General features: G+C 35.6%; 1 protein-coding gene across 8 annotated transcripts in view; it reads right to left on the bottom strand.

The window, feature by feature from the left end:
* Nucleotides 1–19555, bottom strand: part of LOC106884218 (neuronal acetylcholine receptor subunit alpha-10) — a 1150118-nt gene that overhangs the window by 29643 nt on the left and 1100920 nt on the right. For all 8 annotated transcript variants that reach the window (XM_052966101.2, XM_052966099.2, XM_052966098.2 and 5 more), the window contains one exon: nt 178–713. In XM_052966101.2, the coding sequence (XP_052822061.1) occupies nt 178–713 (536 nt within the window). The remainder of the gene's footprint in view (nt 1–177; nt 714–19555) is intronic.

Here is a 19555-nt window from a genome sequence, read left to right as displayed (position 1 = left end):
GAAAAATAAAACTTGATCTCAAAGAATTTAAAATTAAGACTTAAAAATCTGAAACTCGGATATTACCGACATAAACACAAAAAAGTAATATTGCTATTTCTTATACCAGTAGTGTTAATATATGTAGCAGAACTTGTAGTAGCAGAAAGAGTAGAAATGGTGTTGTTATCAACTTACCTATGAGTGGCACGAACTCCGAGGTGGCCGGCATATTCTCTGCTATTAGCAACATAAATACAGAGAATGCCAGTAAGACCGTTATTCCAAGTGTGATTTTTTCTCCCGAATCTGGTGGCAACCAAAATCCCAGTAGGCTAAGTATGGTTAGCCATAAGCAAGGGAATATTATATTAAACAAGTAGTACAGTGTACGTCGACGTATTACAATGGTGAAGGTTACGTCTGGGTAATGTTCTTTGCAGCAAGTGTATCGAACTTCATTTCTGATTACCTTTATATTCAATAAATCCCATTCACCGCTGTATACATAGTTTGTAAGATCGACGTCTGCTGAACGGTTCGTTACGTCAACTTGGAATCCGTCATATATCCACGAACCAAATTTCATTTTACACATTTGATCATCGAAAGGGAAATATGTGATATCAATTTTACATGAACTTCTTAATTTCGCCGGTGGAGGCCAAAACACTGTTCCATCGCTTGAGACCATTGCTTTGCTCTGCATGTATCCAGTTGTAAAGTCATCGGCACTGGAAAATAAAACAGAAAAACAAAATTATTATGTTAGCAACGTAATAATCATGTTCACCATGATCGTCATAAGTCTTATTCATTCCAATAAAATTTGCTCAAGTATGGGCATGTATTTATGCAATTGTCACCATTCCTTTCTTAAAAGCATGTGCACTGGCTTCACCAAGACAGAAATACAAAAGGAGCCTGAGAGGAATTCCACATTTGTGATCTTTCATTTGATAGAGTATGTTGCCTCACGAATGATATTTCAAATCTTAATGTATTATTACACACACACACACATACATGCACATACACATGTATAATACGCTGAAAACATAAATACCATCTTATAAATAGTATATATATCTGTAAATGTGTATAGACTACAAAAAATACAGTAGAAATATTAAATTTAATCAATGAAGCATAATAATAAAATTCTATGTTTTTGCTTATACTCTGTATAAATACAATAGGTTGAATGAAGTTTATTTCCAGTGTTTCTAAGTTTGTTACTAAAGTTTGTATGTTTGCCAAACAGATGTTCAGGGAATAGATGCGCACCTGGGTTGCGGTTGTTTGCCAAAATCCTCACGTAATGGACTAGAGTTGTTACAGTAAAACAAACAAAAAAAGTTCTTTTTTTTTGCTTTTGATTATTTTATTCTCTGTTGATCATTTATAATTCAACTTTACTTTAAAAGTTTTTCTATCGTGATAATGTTTTCTCTCATGATAAATATTTTATTAGAACAAAAATAGTTTTCAAAACATATTTTGATAAAATACACGTTAGTACGTTTAATATTCTCAAAATTATTTATTTCTAACTATTCTTTCCTTACAGTCGTCGCAGCAGTATGATTTTTCATAATCATATCGATCATGCCGTGAATGATAGCGTGAATTGATACAAATACAGCGCTATTAATATTGAATAATCTCAGGTCAATTGTGATTGAGCAGACATATCACCAAAGCCTTCCCAGATAAGAACATACTATATTATTTTATATCTACATTATCAAACATGGCCTTTCTTTTTCAAGTCGGAGTATGTGATGTAAGGAAGGTTTCGCTCATATCGTAGCCTTGCTTGCTCGATGCAATTAGTAGTGTGAGAACAGATACTGATCATTACCTGCAGACTTAGTACACAGCAAAAGCCTACTTCTAACATAAAAAGCTTTAAGATGGTCAATGACAATTTTCTGACACTCTGACATATATCAGGAACGGCCCTGGAATATTACATGAATTTAATCCGGAACAAAATGCTAAGAATTTCTAGATAATCACACTAGTTACTGGTTAATTGTACATTATTTTCGTTTTATATAACAGGAGCCCAACAAAGAGAAAGACAACAGAATAAGTATATAAAACTTAGAGGAAGCATGCTCATTATTATCTAATCGAAGCAAGGCAGCGAACCGGCAGAATCGTTAACACTCCAGGCAAAATGCTTAGCGTTATTTCAACCGCTGTCTCTACGTTTTGAGTTCGACAACGCTTTACATCTTTTCGAGTTCGAGAAAATAAGAAGCAGTTGAGAACTGAGGTGAATGTAATCGAATTACTCCTTTTACGAAATTACAGGCTTTGTATCAAAATTTGAAACCATTATTTATCAGAAGTCGATAGTTTGATTTTAAGGTTTTATACATTCATTACTTATTTATCAAACGAATGAGATCAATAAGGTGGTTTGTTATTCTACAGGTTGATAAAGGTAGGAAAATCATTGTATCAAGAAGACAAACATGAAAGACCCCATCAATAAATCGTTTTACCATTTATCGACACACTAGATAAAATAGCACCCAGTTACGTTCCATTCGCGCCCTAGATTATTCAAATAAGGCAAAAGATACTGTAGTGCTTGATAGCACTAAATGGCAGGATTATTAGGACGTCAGCACCTTTCTACAGGGGTTTGTTCAAGCAGATTTAAGCAAACATACATTGATAATAAAGAGCACAACTTGCTCTGGGATCCAGTTTCAGGTAGTTGTAACATGAGTAGAAAGAAGTAAAGTGCTTGTTCAAGGAACGGAAAACTAGATATGTAGGCAATGTGGAAATGAAATACAATTGAATCCGTTATTCGTTTACAATTGAATCGGTAATGTGGCTAAAAGTTGTAACATTGAAAAAGTAGCTGTTGAATATCTAGTGTATGTTGTGTTGGTGTCTGTACGTGGACTAGAATTCACTTGAGTGTATACGATTTTCTAGACCCCTAGGCTATATATAGATGTTGCAGACATAAGAAAAGATGAAGGTGAGAGTTTAGTACTAAAGCAGTTTTTAGTCCTGAAGGCAACGATAAACTGGTATTCATGCTCGTCGGTTAGCGTAATAAAATTTAGTCCGGTGGAACATACAAACAACCGATGAATGTAGATGTGGAGAGAAAGCGACGATGAGACGTGTTCTGTCAAACTGCAAACTAGCACTAGACAGATATACATGGCGTCACAATCAAGTCCTCGGCGTCATAAGCGCAGCACTCAAGGAGAAGATCGAGGGATATAATAGGGGATAGTACCCAAATGTGGAAAAAGCGCGGAAAATATACTTCCAGAAGGAGGGAAAAGGGCATAAGGCCAGGCCTTCAAATAAAATATGTGAGACAGACGAAAGATGGAAGGGATACTGGGAGCTGGCCACGGATTTGGAATGACTGTTAATATTTCCATTCATAAAAAAAAAAACGACAAAAAGACCGAACTTAATCCTATGGAACACAGAACGGAAAATTGGAATTTTGCTGGAGCTGGAAGTGCTATGGGAAGAGAACATCGCTAATGCAGAGCAACGTAAGGAGAAGAGGTACGAAAAATTAATCGAAGATTGCAGAGAACAGGGATGGACTGACGATTATTTCCACCTGGCAGTGGGGGCAAGAGGCTTCATTGAAAGGAAAATGACAACGTTATTCAAAAGAAGGTTTGCATTTTCAAGCTCAGAGCTGAGAAAAGTAATAAAGAGGATACAGGAGGCAGTCGAAAAAGCTAGCTTGAAAGCCATTACATGGCGACTGGGAAATAACGTCGCTAGGTGAGACTGGCTGATACTTAAGCAGCATCACTGATTGACACGTAGCGCTCTCGTTCATGGCACCCCCTCCTTGTTCGAAGGCTTGTACCACCACCAAACAGCTAGTCGGCTCTGGGTGCTGGGACTGAAACTAACACGACACTGCTGGAAGGCAGGTCTAGAGAGAGCGCGAGTCTTCCTTCCATTGGTCAGTTGAAGTTTAGACAGTCCCCTAACAAATAGCTGGTGCTGGCTGCTGGAGCCTACGAGCGAGTATTTAAAGGGAAATTTGGCAGGATGGTTAGTCGCTCCTTAGTATTTCAAGATATTTTTATGTAATTTTGGTAAATATATCTGTTAAAATGAGATGTCAGTGTTATTTTCACTTTTGCGTAATTTAGACGACAGTTTATTCCTCGCACCCATTTCACATAACTCTGTATGGTAAGTTTTGTTGTATTAATTTGTCAATCTCTTCATCAGCATCGAGTCACATAACTACGCTGTCTTTTATATACTCTTAATACGTTCTAATTAAGTGAAACGAATCAGAAATTGAAGTATTATTGCTTTCATAAATTTATTTTGTACCATTATCTTTTTTTTAACTTTTTAAATCGAACCAAATGACAAGGAGGGCGCATATTACCATTGTTCTCACTTCAAAAGCGCTTAATGGAGAATTAAGTTTTAGCATTACTTTAATAATGATATAATGGATATTCATTATTTAAAAGATGTCAAATTTATCATTCCTGTACTAAGAAATTCCGAATTTTAAACGTCCCAAAACCGTATGATGTTTGAAATCGGGGAATAAATGAAGTTTTATTATTGATCCTGGCTCCTGTATTTGTATTTTAAAAAGACTTTTAAATGTTTGTTTTTTAAATCGGATATCGAATAGAGTGTGAAACATGTAAGTACAAGTTGCCTATTGGAAAATATGTGTGTGAATCCATTGAATTTAGATATAAATTTGTCTAGTTTTAAAGCAAAAATTGACACTATAATATATTTTCCAAACTTGCGTGTTATTTTAGGTGTTTGATGAGTATATGTAGACCTACCGGCGATATCTTCAATAACGTATATTGCCTGCATACATCAACATATATCAATATATTTTGTTAACGCAAATGTTAACTGCAAGCGAACATCTAGAAAAGAGAAGTTGCAACCTTCCAAGAAAATAAGCAAACGATCACATGTATTGATATATCATCGACATATGTAATATATTTCATAATGTCTATGTAAAATGATATAAATTGTAGTGTCTAAAGTATTGACTTCATCAAATAAAATAATATTATTGACTGAAAAATCTCCAATGATAATTTGTGTCAATTACATAGATATTGATTGATTTAATGTGCAAAGCCGATGAGAAATCAAATAACCACAAGCTCATGATCGGGCGCTCAATCTGAAATAATGGACACATTTGGAAAATAAAATATAACAATAAATTAGTAAAAAAATATTGATAATGATTGGTAATCAATGCACAGTATGCCATCACTTGAAGTAATTTCTATAGTAAATTTCTCGCAACAGATATTTTATAGTAAACCAATAAGGTTTTCCTCTCTTCTTTTTCCCATTCTCTTTATCTCTATGCATTTATCAGCTACGTTTCCATTCAGTGAACGTCATTAATTTATGTAGATGGAGATAAGGAGGATTAGTAGTGAGGTGTGTGTAGTGGGGGAGGGAGGAAACATGCTCGAAAAATCACTCTTAACTCCACCCGGAATTAAATTTCTGAATTCGACACTTACGCACCACTTAACTAATGAAAATCGTACAATTTAGAGGATTAAAATTCAAATGTCAAGCTGACGTTGAAGTTAGGAAGTTATAGTTCAAACGTATCCTGTACTGTTTTAGTATATGCAATCGTCTCGTAAAAAATACTTGGTAATAGTAGTAATATTAATAATGTCAGTTCGAGGGCGTTCATCTCGCAAATACGTGGCTTCGGATTCAACCTCACTGAGTAGGTCTTTGCGTAGGTTTTCTCCATTACAGTTCCGGTCTGAAAAACAATTTTCATTAAATTTGATTGCGTGAACAAGTACGGAAGCCCGTTGTATGTATGTATGTATGTATGTATGTATGTATGTATGTATGTATGTATATGTGTATGCGTATGTATGTATGTATGTATGTTGTTATTCAGTTCATTTCAAGATTTCTTGCCGAAAGAGAAAGAACCGGTTTCTAATCTAGATTAAAATCTCATTCATTGGAATTTGAACATCAACAACAGGGTATATATGTATATGCAGATTTGTAAGTTTTACGTGGTATTCTCATGCATATAGTTGCATATGTAGATATGCTCATATATATTTAAATGATAAACTTCTGGAAAGTTTTACACATTTTTACAGTTCCAATGATGGATTGAATCTATAATGTTTGAATTTGTTTTCTCCTTTCTGGTTTTGAGAAGCCTAATTTATCAAGATTGGTATTTAGGCAGTGTATTACATACCCCAGAGCTCCATTTATTACAGGTATGAATCTGAACTTGTAATCTGGATAGAGTAACTTCAGATTTCTCAATACATCACCGTATGTATTCTCTTATATCACATTGCGAAGATTAACTATTTAGAATCCAACAACAGAAATTAGCTGCAGCACAGTTGTATGCTTAAGTGTGTATTATATACCATACTTATACGCATCAATAGCAAGTACTTCTAATTGATTTGTTGGCGACAGTAGTTATTTGTTTGTGTATGTTTTTTGCTTATTGGATATTTAGAATGCATGTGTTAGTCTACTTGAGCGTTTGTATGCGTGTGCGCAAGCTTGTAGCGTGAGATAGTCTACTTGAATACAACAATTGACAACAGCATTACAGGATTAGAACCATACAAAGATACAAACATCCTCCAATTAGCATCCTTTCCAATCAAAAATATGTAAGTACCAACAAGGCAAGATAAAAAACAAAAGTAGCAATAACGAAATGATGTCATCATAACATGGTAATCTTTACAAATTTGTTCAAAATTATGTGGAATGAAATTTATGTAGGAAATTAACGTTGATTAGATGTCTCCAAAAATTTCGCTCATGCGCATTGTTTGTTTTTGATTTTGTCATCTACAGAGTTAGTTGGGCACCGTCTATGAGAAAAAAAAACAGCACTTTGACGCCATTCACTCTGCCAGTAATTTGGAAGCGACATGCTATGCTCCTTGGCATTCACGCTGGAAGTTCCAACACGAACATTAAAGCGTGTTTGGGTGTCAATCTCACAACAGTGCAGTCTGAAGACGTGTACCGATAATGATAAAAATCCAAATATCCTTCATCATCAAAGTGTTTGGAGTGACCGCTAATGATGGCGACGCTATGCATCCATTCATCTTCCCACACAGCCTCAGACTCAACACCTAGGCCTACATCTAGGGGCACAAGGAGGTAATGCTGCCTTGGGTTAAGAGAGTGACTGCTGGAAGACCCTATGTCTGACAACAGGCCTCTGCACCATCCCACACAAGCAGGAGCACTCAATCATGCCTGTCAGATAATTTCTGCAACCATATTACCCCTAATATCTGGCGAACTAACTCCCTAGATTGCGACTCACTTGATTATTATGTGGGGCGCAGTTGAGTGAGAGATCAACAAAACTCCTTGATGAACTGAAGGCAAGCATTATGGCAGCATTCACCAACTGAAATAGATAGACCGTCCAGAAGAGTTGCAGGAGATTCCGAAATCGTCTGGAGGCCGTGGTTGAAGCCAATGGCGATTTTTTTTTATTGAAAACATCTTACTCCTTAGTATTTCAAGAATTTATTTTTATACAATTTTGGTAAATATATCCGTTAAAATGAGATGTCAGTGTTACTTTCATGCTGGCATAATTTAGACGACAATTTATTCTCCGCGCCCTGCATATAGATAACAAGCGTTTTGCAGCCAGCATCATGCATAAATAACTTATTTTTAGTACATAGGAAATTATTTCATATGTCTGCACTAGTATGCATGCCCTAAATTGCACAATACTATTGTACATTTCATAAAACAATGCAGATCGACAAAATACCATGTGAAAATTTGAGAACGTCTAGGTTGTAAAGAAGTGGTTGGGATAAAACAAACACGAAGTCTCTCTCTTTCTCTCTCTCTCTCTCACACACACGCGCGCACACACACACACACACGCATACACACACACACGCGCACACACACACACACGCGCGCACACAGATGTATGTACGACTGGCTTCTTTCAGTTTCTTTCTATTAAATCCACTCACAAGGTTTTATTCGGCACAAAACTATAGCAGAAGACACTTACCGAAGATATCACACAGTGGGACTGAACCAGGAATTATGTGATAGGGACGTAAACTTCTAACCACACTGCCAGCCTATGCGTGCGAATATTGATAAAATATCTATTATATAACTAAAAAGATTATGAAACAACTGTAAACAATTTTTTTAAATATCCGTTCTCTCACTATCTGTTTTCCCATAAATAATGCGTCTTTTTATACTTTTATTTTTTCAAAATTAAGAAAAGAAAAATTTTGTGTTTTTAATCTAAAATAAACTCTCCTTCATTTTCTAAAATGCTCTTCCATCTTTCTGTTTGACTTGCAAGCACCTTCTTCCAAAATTCAGTTGGCCGTGACGGAAAATACTCCTCGAGTTCTCTTCTGACCTCGACTACAAAATTCATATATTTTTTTTGAAGACTGTGGAATAAATGATAATCAGACGGGGCAATGTCCGGCAAATATGTTGGGCGGGGTGGGGCATCGTTTCCTATTCAATCCGCTTCAGTATATATATATATATATATATATATATATATATATATATATATATATATACAGGTACCTTTGTATGTGACTCTGTATGCACACAACTCTAAGTATGTATGTAAATGAAATATAAAATAAAATTCCCTGCTCAACATACATATAAATGAATTGTTGTTAGTATGTTACTACCATCATTGCTACTAAGAATTGCATATTATTGCTACTTACTTATATTCAATGATAGAAAAAAAATTACATGATACCATTTATTCATCTCTTACTGTTTCAATGTGTATTCTGTTTAGAATAAGTACGCAATAGCTAATGATGAATTACTGCTTTAATTTGTTGTTTATCATTTGTAACAAGTATTTTCAGCTACAGGCATTTATTCTTCGCAAAATGTTATTTAATTAGCCTATATTCCGAATTTAGGTGTCAGGTAGAAAACAATATTAGTAAAGGACTAACAAACTTGATTCTTCATAGCAGGAAACCTATGCTGAGAACTAGTTCTAATAATCTCAGGGCAAACTATTTATTTCACACGTAGTTCTGGAATAACCATACACTAATTATACATAAATGATAAACGACTTTAGAAATAAGTAGCAGCTAAGCCCATTTTCACCCGCTCGGTTTGGATGATGTGGCTGTAAAACCTGTTCTGTGTAAGCATTGGATTTGTTTGGGCACGCTTACGTTAAAAAAAAATTCAGAATGATATTTTTCTGTCAAAACGCAAAAAAATACTGACCAACAAAAAAAAAAAAAAAACTACGAAGATTCAACCAAATCAAAAACTAAACCCAAATACTAAGCGAAGAAAGATGAACCATCCCACTTCCATTGCGCGCGCACATGCACAAATACACATAAACACACACATGCACGCACACACATTCACATACCTCTCTTTTACATACACACACATATATTCACATAGAGTTGAAACGCTGTTTGATTTATTTTTTCAGCGTACAATTTTCATCATCCCATTACCAGGTTTGATATCACCCCTTCCTTCCTTATTCATTTATCACCACTTCCTTCCTCATTCATAAACACATGAGTATTATTATAGTAGATTATCTCGGTAGCTATAGGAGCTATGAAAGAAATAGAAAACCTAGCATCACCACCGGATCATTCTACACATCTGTGTAATTTTTCGAGTAATTCCACCCAGCTGTTGGACTGTGAATCCCAAAACAAGAAAGAAACGCCCATGTCAAATTTATATGTATAAATTGCCCTGGGTATAAAACATTCACCTCAGTATTGATTCTTTCAGAGTGTCACGATTATTTTCATAACCAAACTGCAGTATTCAATCTAGCATTTAGAAGTCATTCTTGGCATCAGAAGATAAATAAAAGATGCTTTAGACTGAACGAGATAATAATGATATTTCGTTGTCTCAAAATCTTCTTTGCTCTACAATAAATAGAATTTTAAATATGCATTGACCTCTATATTTTTACAATTGTTACACGCACTGAAGATACTGGTCGTAATGAAATTCTGCTTTAAAGATGGTTTTGGTTCTCCAAAGAGACCGTAACACAATTTTAGAATGGCCCTTATTTAGCTATTTTGTCTGTATTTTCTGTTTATCGATTATATAAATTATCTTCTGATAGAAAGGGAGGCAGCTGGGTGCATAGTTTTGCATCGATACTCTCACCTATATATGCATACACACACATATCCAAAAGCAAGCGCTTCAATTTTACTGTATACCACATTCTATTTACAAGCCATTACTGAACCTGATAGTAAAATATATGAAACTTGCACAAAGTACGGCAATGCTAGAGAGAACACGAAGCCATGTGCTGGTGAGATGAACTTGCTAAAAACACGGCTGTGCCTGCGTCTAAGTATAGCGGTATTTGCCAATTATATTTAATTAAACATGATCTTTTATATAATTAGGGTCATATTTGTATAATTGATATTCATCAATTAATATAATTAATGAATAATTATTATATAACTATCATTATTTTAATTTGAATGAGAATAATGTCTCTTCTAATTGGGATCCAAAGCAATTGGGGAGAATTAAAAGTAAATGACTGCCGGGTATCTAAATAAGTTAGCCTTGTGTTTATGAAGTTAATGATACAACTATATTATATATAACAGAAGTTTTAATAATGGAATACTTTCATATATAATCTATTGCAGGTGTACAGACATATTAAGCCAGGCAGGGACAATTATTTTTATTTGCAACATATAATGGAACACACATTCCTGCGTACATTAATGGTGGTAATGAATGTTTTCATACGTATATAATAAAAACACAAGTCGATATAATAAGGAATGAATATTCTTTTCTACTCTAGGCCCAAAGCCTGAAATGTTTTGGGGGAAGGGGTCAGTCGATTAGATCGACCCCAGTAAGCATCTAGTACTTAATTTATCAACCCCGAAAGGATGAAAGACAAAGTCGACCTCGGCGGAATTTGAACTCAGAACGTAACAGCAGACGAAATACCGCTAAGCATTTCGCCCGGCCTGCTAACATTTCTTATTTCTTTATTGCCCATAAGAAGCTAAACGTAGAGGGGAAAAACAAGGACAGACATAGGGATTAAGTCGATTATATCGACCGCAGTACGTAACTAGTACTTAATTTATCGACCCCGAAAGGATGAAAAGCAAAGTTGACCTTGGCGGAATTTGAACTCAGAACGTAACGGCAGACGAAATACCACAAAGCATTTCGCCTAGCCTGCTAACGTTTCTGCCAGCTCGCCGCCTTAAGCAATGAATCTTAAAACGTGACAGTTTCATTCGCGTTTGAAGTGTAAGAGAAATTCCACGAGTTGATTATTAATCTATTCATTATTATTATTATTTTTGCTATACGTACACACGCGCTCATACACACATACATACGTACACAGACACACATATAAGTATATATTTGCACTCTCCCTACCCCAGCTGTATGAAACTGATTCTAATCAATTTGAGGTCTACATCAAACATACAGCAACATGTGTTTTGAGACAGCTTCTTTTTTAATTATCATTTTTTTCAGGATCATGTAATATTCAATTCAGAATGCCTGGCAGGCGCAGTTTGCCGGCTTCCCCGCCAAACCGATAATTTTTTTCGACTTCAGTACTAAAGAAATACTTCTTAGAATAATTTACTCATTAGTAATTATATCTCGCCTGTTCTATTTCAAGATAATTGTGTTTATGTAGCCAGCAACGTGTGCACTTTTGCATACATATTCTGTGTATAACTGACACACAAAATTGCTTGCAGACCTATTTCACTTTAGTAAAAAGTATTAAGGCATAAACCCATTCATGAAATCTGGGCAATTACATGTTGAGAGCCCCATCAACGAAACTGAAAATTTGTGCATCAATTGCAATTTGGAAGACCACCTGACAAATTCTTCAAAACTGCTGGTTCACCGATGTTGTATGAAGTAACCACCTCGTGAAAGCGACATCAAAACTTTGACTAAAAATGCAGTAGACCAGAATTGCTATCCGACCATTTCCCACCTAGGGACGAAAGGGTTACACAATAGATGAGTAGTATGGCGTACATGTGAAGAACATATTCGGTCGTGCAGTGCCACAACAGAGTTGAAGAACCATGTGATATGTTTAAAAGAGAATGACAAAATATGCGGAGTTTACGATCATTCGCAAAGTGGATCAAAGAAGAAATTGTAGATACGGGAAGAATCATGGAAATTAATTGATCAACCACGAGCTACGATTAATGGAAGAGATAAAGCTGAAAGAGAAAGAAAGAGAGAGAGAGAGAGAGAGAGAGAGAAAGAGAGAGAGAGAAAGAGAGAGAGAGACAGAGACAGAGACTTTTGTAGAATAGCAAATATTAGATAGCTTGTTGATAAGAAAACGTATGAACAAGCAAGTTGTTGGAAACTAAATTGCGCTTTCATACGAGTATATGTAAATATGAAAAATTCCACCAACACAAAAATTCTTTGAATGTTAGCAAGGAAAACGTTAACCACATAGACCACTCAGTTGCATCTAGACAAGGAGTAATTCATGACATCAGTGAGGAAGACATGCAATGTGTGTTGAAAAAAAAAAAAAAAAAGAACACATTCGCACACGACCGAATCCCGAACCTCATCCTGAGAAATCACGTTGATCCCAATGCAATTTCAGAAATAATCACAAGAATCACAATGCGATTGCAGCGTTTTAGCCTTCGAATGACTCTACCGGATTGGCTGGGGGAGCGGACAACAATTTCACCTTCTTCGAAAGGAATGGAGCAACTTGAAATGAGGTCATTTGCTCAAGAGTAAATCGCATCGTCTGGTCCGGGAATTGAACCAACGATCTACCGATCGCGAATGCAACAATCTAACCACTCATCCACGAATATCCTTGCTAAATACACACGACCAAAAGTTGCTGGCGATGGCAGCAAATCCTGTTAAATTGGTGATCTTGAATTCCCCTGACTCCAGCAAAAACTGGTGTCAAGTTATGTTGCTTTCAGTACAAAGAGGAGTTGTGTTCGTTTATTATCCGTGACTGAACAGAAAATAAATGCACCGTTGCAAGTAGAACATGTAGGATTTCATTGCTTGTGGTGTTGCACTGAGAAGTGCACGTAGTCCCAGTAGGCTGTGCGTTTGACAGAATCCGTCAGCAATCTTGATAGAAGATTGTCCCAGCATATTACGTTACATAACAGCAACATATGATATTATATAAATATATTAATATTAATATTTATAACAATTAAAACGGTAAACTGGCAGAACCCTTAGTATGCCGGGCAAAATGCTTAGCGTCATTTAAGTTTTGAGTTTAAATTCTGCTGAGGTCGACTTTGCCTTACACTCTTTCAGAATCGATCAAATAAGTACCAGTTGAACACTGGATAGATGTAATCGACTTCTCCCTTCCGAAAAATAGCTGGCATTGTGACAAAGTTAAAAACCAATCTTTATGTCAATTTAGGCGTGAGCTGGCAGAATCGTTATCATGCCGGGCAAAATGTTCAGCAAGATTTCGTCATTCTTTACGTTCTGAGTTCAAATTCCGCTCAGGTCGTCTTTGTTGTTTATCCCTTCGAGGTCGATAAAATAAGAAATAGTGGAGGAATGCGTTTGATATTATCAAATTATCCCTTCCCTCGCAATTTCCGGTGTTGGGCCAAAATTTGAAACCAATATTTATGTCAATAGCTGACCTACTCTCAATGTCTCCATGTGATTTTCTTAGCTGCACGTATTCTGTTTCCACCGATTTCCTTTTCCTAAATTCTCCAGCTAGATTTTCAAGATATGTATTCCATTTGGCTGATAGACAGGGTGTCCACAAAGTCTGGGTATATGGGGATTAACACATACTTTATGAAATCATTATTCATTATGATGAAAGTAAACAAAAAACGTTTGTTTTTAGAAGCGTTGAGATGTATTGTAAGATACAGAAATAAATTTATTCCTCAAACGCATGATAATGCTATAAAATAGCGTGATCAGGATAAATTATCCATATAATGCACAAAAATATGTTACTGGCCAGCCATGAGACTCGAACTCATATATCTGTGATTACGCGTTAAGTGTTTTACCATTAAACTAAACTGCTCAGCAACGAATTCTTCTGCAATTTTAGAACTTATAAATTTAGCTTCATAAGACACTAACGATAAATTCAACTTTAATATATTTAATTGTTTATGCTACGATATTATTTACTCTCTGTACCAAGACTTTGTGGACACCCTGTAGTTGGTTGAGTACTTCACTTTGCAAATATGAGATATCATGTTCAATCCCATGGCACACTAGCAAAGATAAGTGGGTTTTTTTTCCATATTATCCGATAAACATTTTTTTTTGCTGTTACAGGAACTTGGTAGCAGAAAGCTACGTAGTGGCCTTTGTTATTCTTTAAATTGTCACCTGTTTTAACATGCCCATTAATGCTATGAGATATTTTAGCGGAGCATACCACTCTTACAAATATCCAGTCCACATCTATAGGGTGAATATAATTCCGCCCCTTGCTTCTACTATCCACTGAAACTACTTTAATGTGACGTGCATAGCAAGCGAAGACAGGTTATTAGGCCATCAAAAAAGAGAGAAAAAACAAGGAAAACAAAAACAAAAAAATCCTATGACTGACTGATTATCCGCATCCCTCCCCATCTAATATTGCTATTTAAAAAAAAAATTACAATTATTAATTTATTTTGCTTGTTATTATGTTTTGCGATTGGCGTGTATGGAATATTGTGTTTCTTTTGCATTAACCAATCATTCCATTAAATTCGCTCTTCTGAATTTTATGTCTGGTGGTAGTTATTCTTTATGGCTATACCGATGATCAGATGTGGCTGTTATAGCGATGTTAATCGTAGTATTCATGACTGTGGTTATTGTGGTGATGGACGTATAGCCGTCTGTAATGGTGGTGGTTTGAAGAACTTGAAACCACATTCCCTCTCATTTTTCTCTATTGTTTCTTGTCCTTTATCATAATCACTGTCATCATTATCATTATTATTGTTGTTATCCTCGTCCTCCTCCTTCTCTTCATTATCCCCATCGCCGATATCGTCGTTCCCATCTTCATCGTAATCATCACCATCACCATCATCATCGTCATGATGATGATGATCATCATCATCATCAGCATCACCATCACCATCATCATCATCATCATAATGATTATCAATATTAGTTGTCGTATTACTTCTTATATCATCGACCCACATTTCCGCTCTTCCTCACTGGACACAACAACATCAATAGCAAATTTATGCTTGGAAGTATGCGTTTTTTGAGATTCTTAATGGCTGTCGATGACGCCCACATTTTTTTAAAGCCTTCTCTTTACTTTTTCTTGAAATGATTCGCTTTTATTCTTTTACATGTTTCAGCGTTTGGACTGTGAATGTTGAGGCACCGCTTTCAGGGAATTTAGTCGATTATATCGAAAAGATTGCTTTGCCTAGCAGAAATTTTATTGACATCTATTTTCCAAAAGGTTTGCTTTATTTCGGCATAAAGAGATCAATCTTGCATGAAAATATGCAGCACAATGCATTTTGTTCTACGTGCTGATATAAGAAAATACGAATAAGCATTCAGCAAAGAAATATTTATGCAGTAAAATGAAAAATTACCTGCAAGAAATTGTTGCCATATCTTCAAATATTACTCTACCGTCTTAAAAAATCGCTCAATGTATCACATAATTTACTCCCCAGAATAAGATTTTCGAAAAAGAAGGGTAATTATTCAGAGTTCAAATGTAAAATGGGGACAAGAATTGTCTACAAATTTGAACGTCATCAGAGAACGACGCACCGAAATCTATGAATATGTATGGTTTTATAAAACCTGCAATGAAAAGTATCATTAAAGTATTGTTTCGCTAAATACTCATAGCATATAAGGTAAAGCTAAACTTTTACAAAACTTCCACACAAATATAGACTATTATGAAACTCTAGATTAACTATTATGCAAATTAGGCACGTTTTTAGGGCATCAAAGGAAGCAGAGCACCACAGAAATGGTAAATAGTTTACAGTACAAAATAAATCATTTTAAGCTTGCTCAAATAACATTGGAATTGGTTTATATGACCAGAAATATAATTTCGAAGTGTTAAAAGTATCACAGTGAAGATCTGATCATAGACTTGGGAACTTACAAATGCAGGCGAAAACTTTCAATTAGAAATAAAATAGAAATAAAATGAAAATATACAATAGCAAAAAAAAAAAAAAAAAAATTCATCTTACTGTTAGTTTTACTTCATTTTAAAAGATAACTGAAATAAGACTATTTTTTATGAGTTGTTATTATTTACATTTTGAGTTATATATATACGGGGCGGGGTGCACTAAAATATTTTAACTGCTAAGTGCCTCTATGTGTCAATCCAGCCTTTCCATTATATAAGCCAGGGGTCACCAAACTTTTTTCACGGCGGGCCAGATAACAGACAATGACGACTGCCGGCGGCAGAACCATTTTATTCAATATAATACAGTGAATACACAAAAAATAAAGACAACCAACATATTTATTTACAAAAAAGTTATAAAAGAACATGACGTTAGCAGTAAGATAGTTTATATCACACCAAGTGCGCACATATCCGAATCTCACAAACTAAGCAACAAAATAGCTTAGGGAGATTCGTGAAACTTGTGTTTAGCTTTTAAGATATCATCAATATTTGCTTTCGAATTGCTGCATCCAACCAAGAGAATTGCTTTCAGATGTTCATCAGTTAACATCGTTCGAAGTGCTGACTTCCGATACTTCATTTTTGAAAATTTTTGCTCTCAGACATAAGTTGTTCCAAGCACTGATGCTATACCAGAGGCAAATTTATTCAACTTAGAATACTCATCATCAGGTAAGTAGCGATAAAATTCTACAAGCATTCCTTTTCTGTGCTTCTCTTTCAACAAGTCATTTGCTTGCAAATCAAAATTCAACGAGTACCAACTGTACTTTTGAATGGCACGCCATCGAGGGTAAAATCATACGGATTCTGGAACAGATAAATGTCACTCTCAATACTGTCGAGATCTGAAAATCTCTTTTACTCTTTTACTTGTTTCAGTCATTTGAATGCGGCCATACCTTTAGTCGAGCAAACCGACCCATGACTTTTCTTTGTAAGCTTAGTACTTATTCTAACTACCTCTTTTGCCGAACCGCTAGCTTACGGAGACGTAAACACACCAACATCGGTTGTCAAGCGATGTTGGCGGGACAAACACAGACACATAAACATACACACACACACACATACATATATATATATATATTCATATATACGACGGGCTTCTTTCAGTTTCGTATACCAAATCCACTCACAAGGCTTTGGTCGGCCAGAGGCTATAGTAGAAGACACTTGCCCAAGGTGCCACGCAGTGAGACTGAACCCGGAACCATGTGGTTCGTAAGCAAGCTACTTACCACAGAATAATCTTTTTTCGGAAACTCGAGGTTGACATCTTTTGCGATTCAGCGCGAAACTTTTTGAAATACTGAAAATGAGAGAACTTTCAACCTTCCCCTCGTGCTTCAAGCAACGATAGCTTTCTTCGAAATCCTTTGTTGAGTCTGTTAAAATTACAGATAAGGTCATCCTTTCCTTGAAGATTCAAGTTCAATTCATTTATGTGGGATGTGATGCCAAACAAAAATGACAACTTTGACAGCCAGTTAGGATCTGACAGAAGTAGATCAGTTGTATCCTTTTCAGTGATAAAGATATCTATTTCTCTTTGGAGCTTATAAAAGCGACAGAGGACTTTACCGCAGCCCACCCACATAACTGCTGTGTGATAAGGCAAGTCACAGAATTCAGAATCAATTTCTTCAAGAAAAAACTGGAATTGGCGGTGATTAAGTGCATGACTCCCAATGAAGATCACTACAGAAGCGACTGGTGTCAGTACGCAAGAAATATCTAAGTCTTTCCCACAGTGATTTCCGCTGTATTATGCAGTGTATAAACAAAACGCTCGGGAGTTCTTCATATACAGGGGTTGGACAAAATAATGGAAACACCTAGCATCATAGCATCATAATTTTGAAATATCTATAAAACCGCCAAAAGCTTGTTTATTTTTATGTTTTTTTTTATTTATTATTAGTGTTGTTTAATATTTTTGTCTAAAATTGTTATTTCTTTTCAGAAAAAGGTAATTAAGATTCATTAAAATGACAGATCTATCAGACTTTCAAAGAAGGAGACGTTCTAACAGGATGCAGAAAGAAGTAAAGTGAAACGTATGATAAAGTGAATTACTGAAAGTATAGTGAAGGGTGAAATCTGTGGTTCCCGCTGGGTTTCTGGGCTACATTCTTTTCGTGCCCCCTCTTCTCAACACCACAAACGTTGACCATTTTCTCTAGCAAATTCAAAACAAGAGCATTTCATAAATAAAACTTAACCTAATCAAGCCACTATTTTGCTGTTTTATACATTCATCGGCCCCTTTTGAACACCCCTTTATCATTCCACTTGTCTTCAAAGGTCATTAAGAATATAAGGAATTTTTGAGATGATGCTGACGACAGATTATAGGAGCGGGGAGAAAAATGAGTGTTTGATACATCAACTCAGCAGGAGCCGAAATATATGTTTTGAGATATTTTGTTTTTGCTAAGGGAAGAATAATAATGCGGAGGTGGTTTATGAGGCAAAATGTATATTATTTGAGGGGAAGTAACTGAATGAAGAAATAAAATTAAATGATAGATTGGAGAATCAACGTTTTAGGTCCACGGGAGAAGAGGTGTTATGCGTAATGAAAAGACAGCTCGCCTCATGTCTGCAAGGATGTTGTCACCATGGCATTATAAAACTTGAGACATCGAAATGAAATATGGTCAATGGAATTGTCAGGTGAATTGAAATAGCAGAGCACGTGTTTTCTGTTATTACGGTGCAAACAACCTGGACCGGTTCGTAGAAGTGGTCAACTAAACTATTACGCTTTAGCTATGTCACTACATTGCAAACTTTGTCTATGATGCAGTGGAAAATTTTGGCAGATATATATATTTAAAATTTTGTGAGATCGTCAGTTATTTATGGATGTGGTATTTGAGAAACACTTGCGGCATTTCCCACAAGAGCGTTTGTTCGTAACTAGCTCGAAGTTTGGCTAGGTTTGGTCGCAGGAGATTCCGCTCAACACAAAACAGTTTTAATCCTTGTACCTTGACAGAGTATTAAAAAATGTTGCCTGTTGCCCGAAATACTACTTTCATTGCATGTCACTATGCCACAAATACAATTAACAGTAACACACATTCTGGTTAACACGTACTCCTATATAATCTATGCAAATAAACAAACAAGCAATCAATGAATTTACATACCAGATAACTATACTTCTTGTTTCTCATCGAAGGTACTTCATAGGTTTCGAAAACCATAAATGCATTTAGAAATTAAAAATATTTGGAGTAATTTCTTTGTTAT

Source organism: Octopus bimaculoides, chromosome 3 (genome assembly GCF_046866305.1).
Source record: "Octopus bimaculoides isolate indiv1 chromosome 3, ASM4686630v1, whole genome shotgun sequence".
Taxonomy (NCBI): Eukaryota; Metazoa; Mollusca; class Cephalopoda; order Octopoda; family Octopodidae; genus Octopus; species Octopus bimaculoides.
The sequence above is the reverse complement of the archived record's forward strand: the minus strand, read 5'-3'. Positions and strand labels throughout refer to the sequence as shown.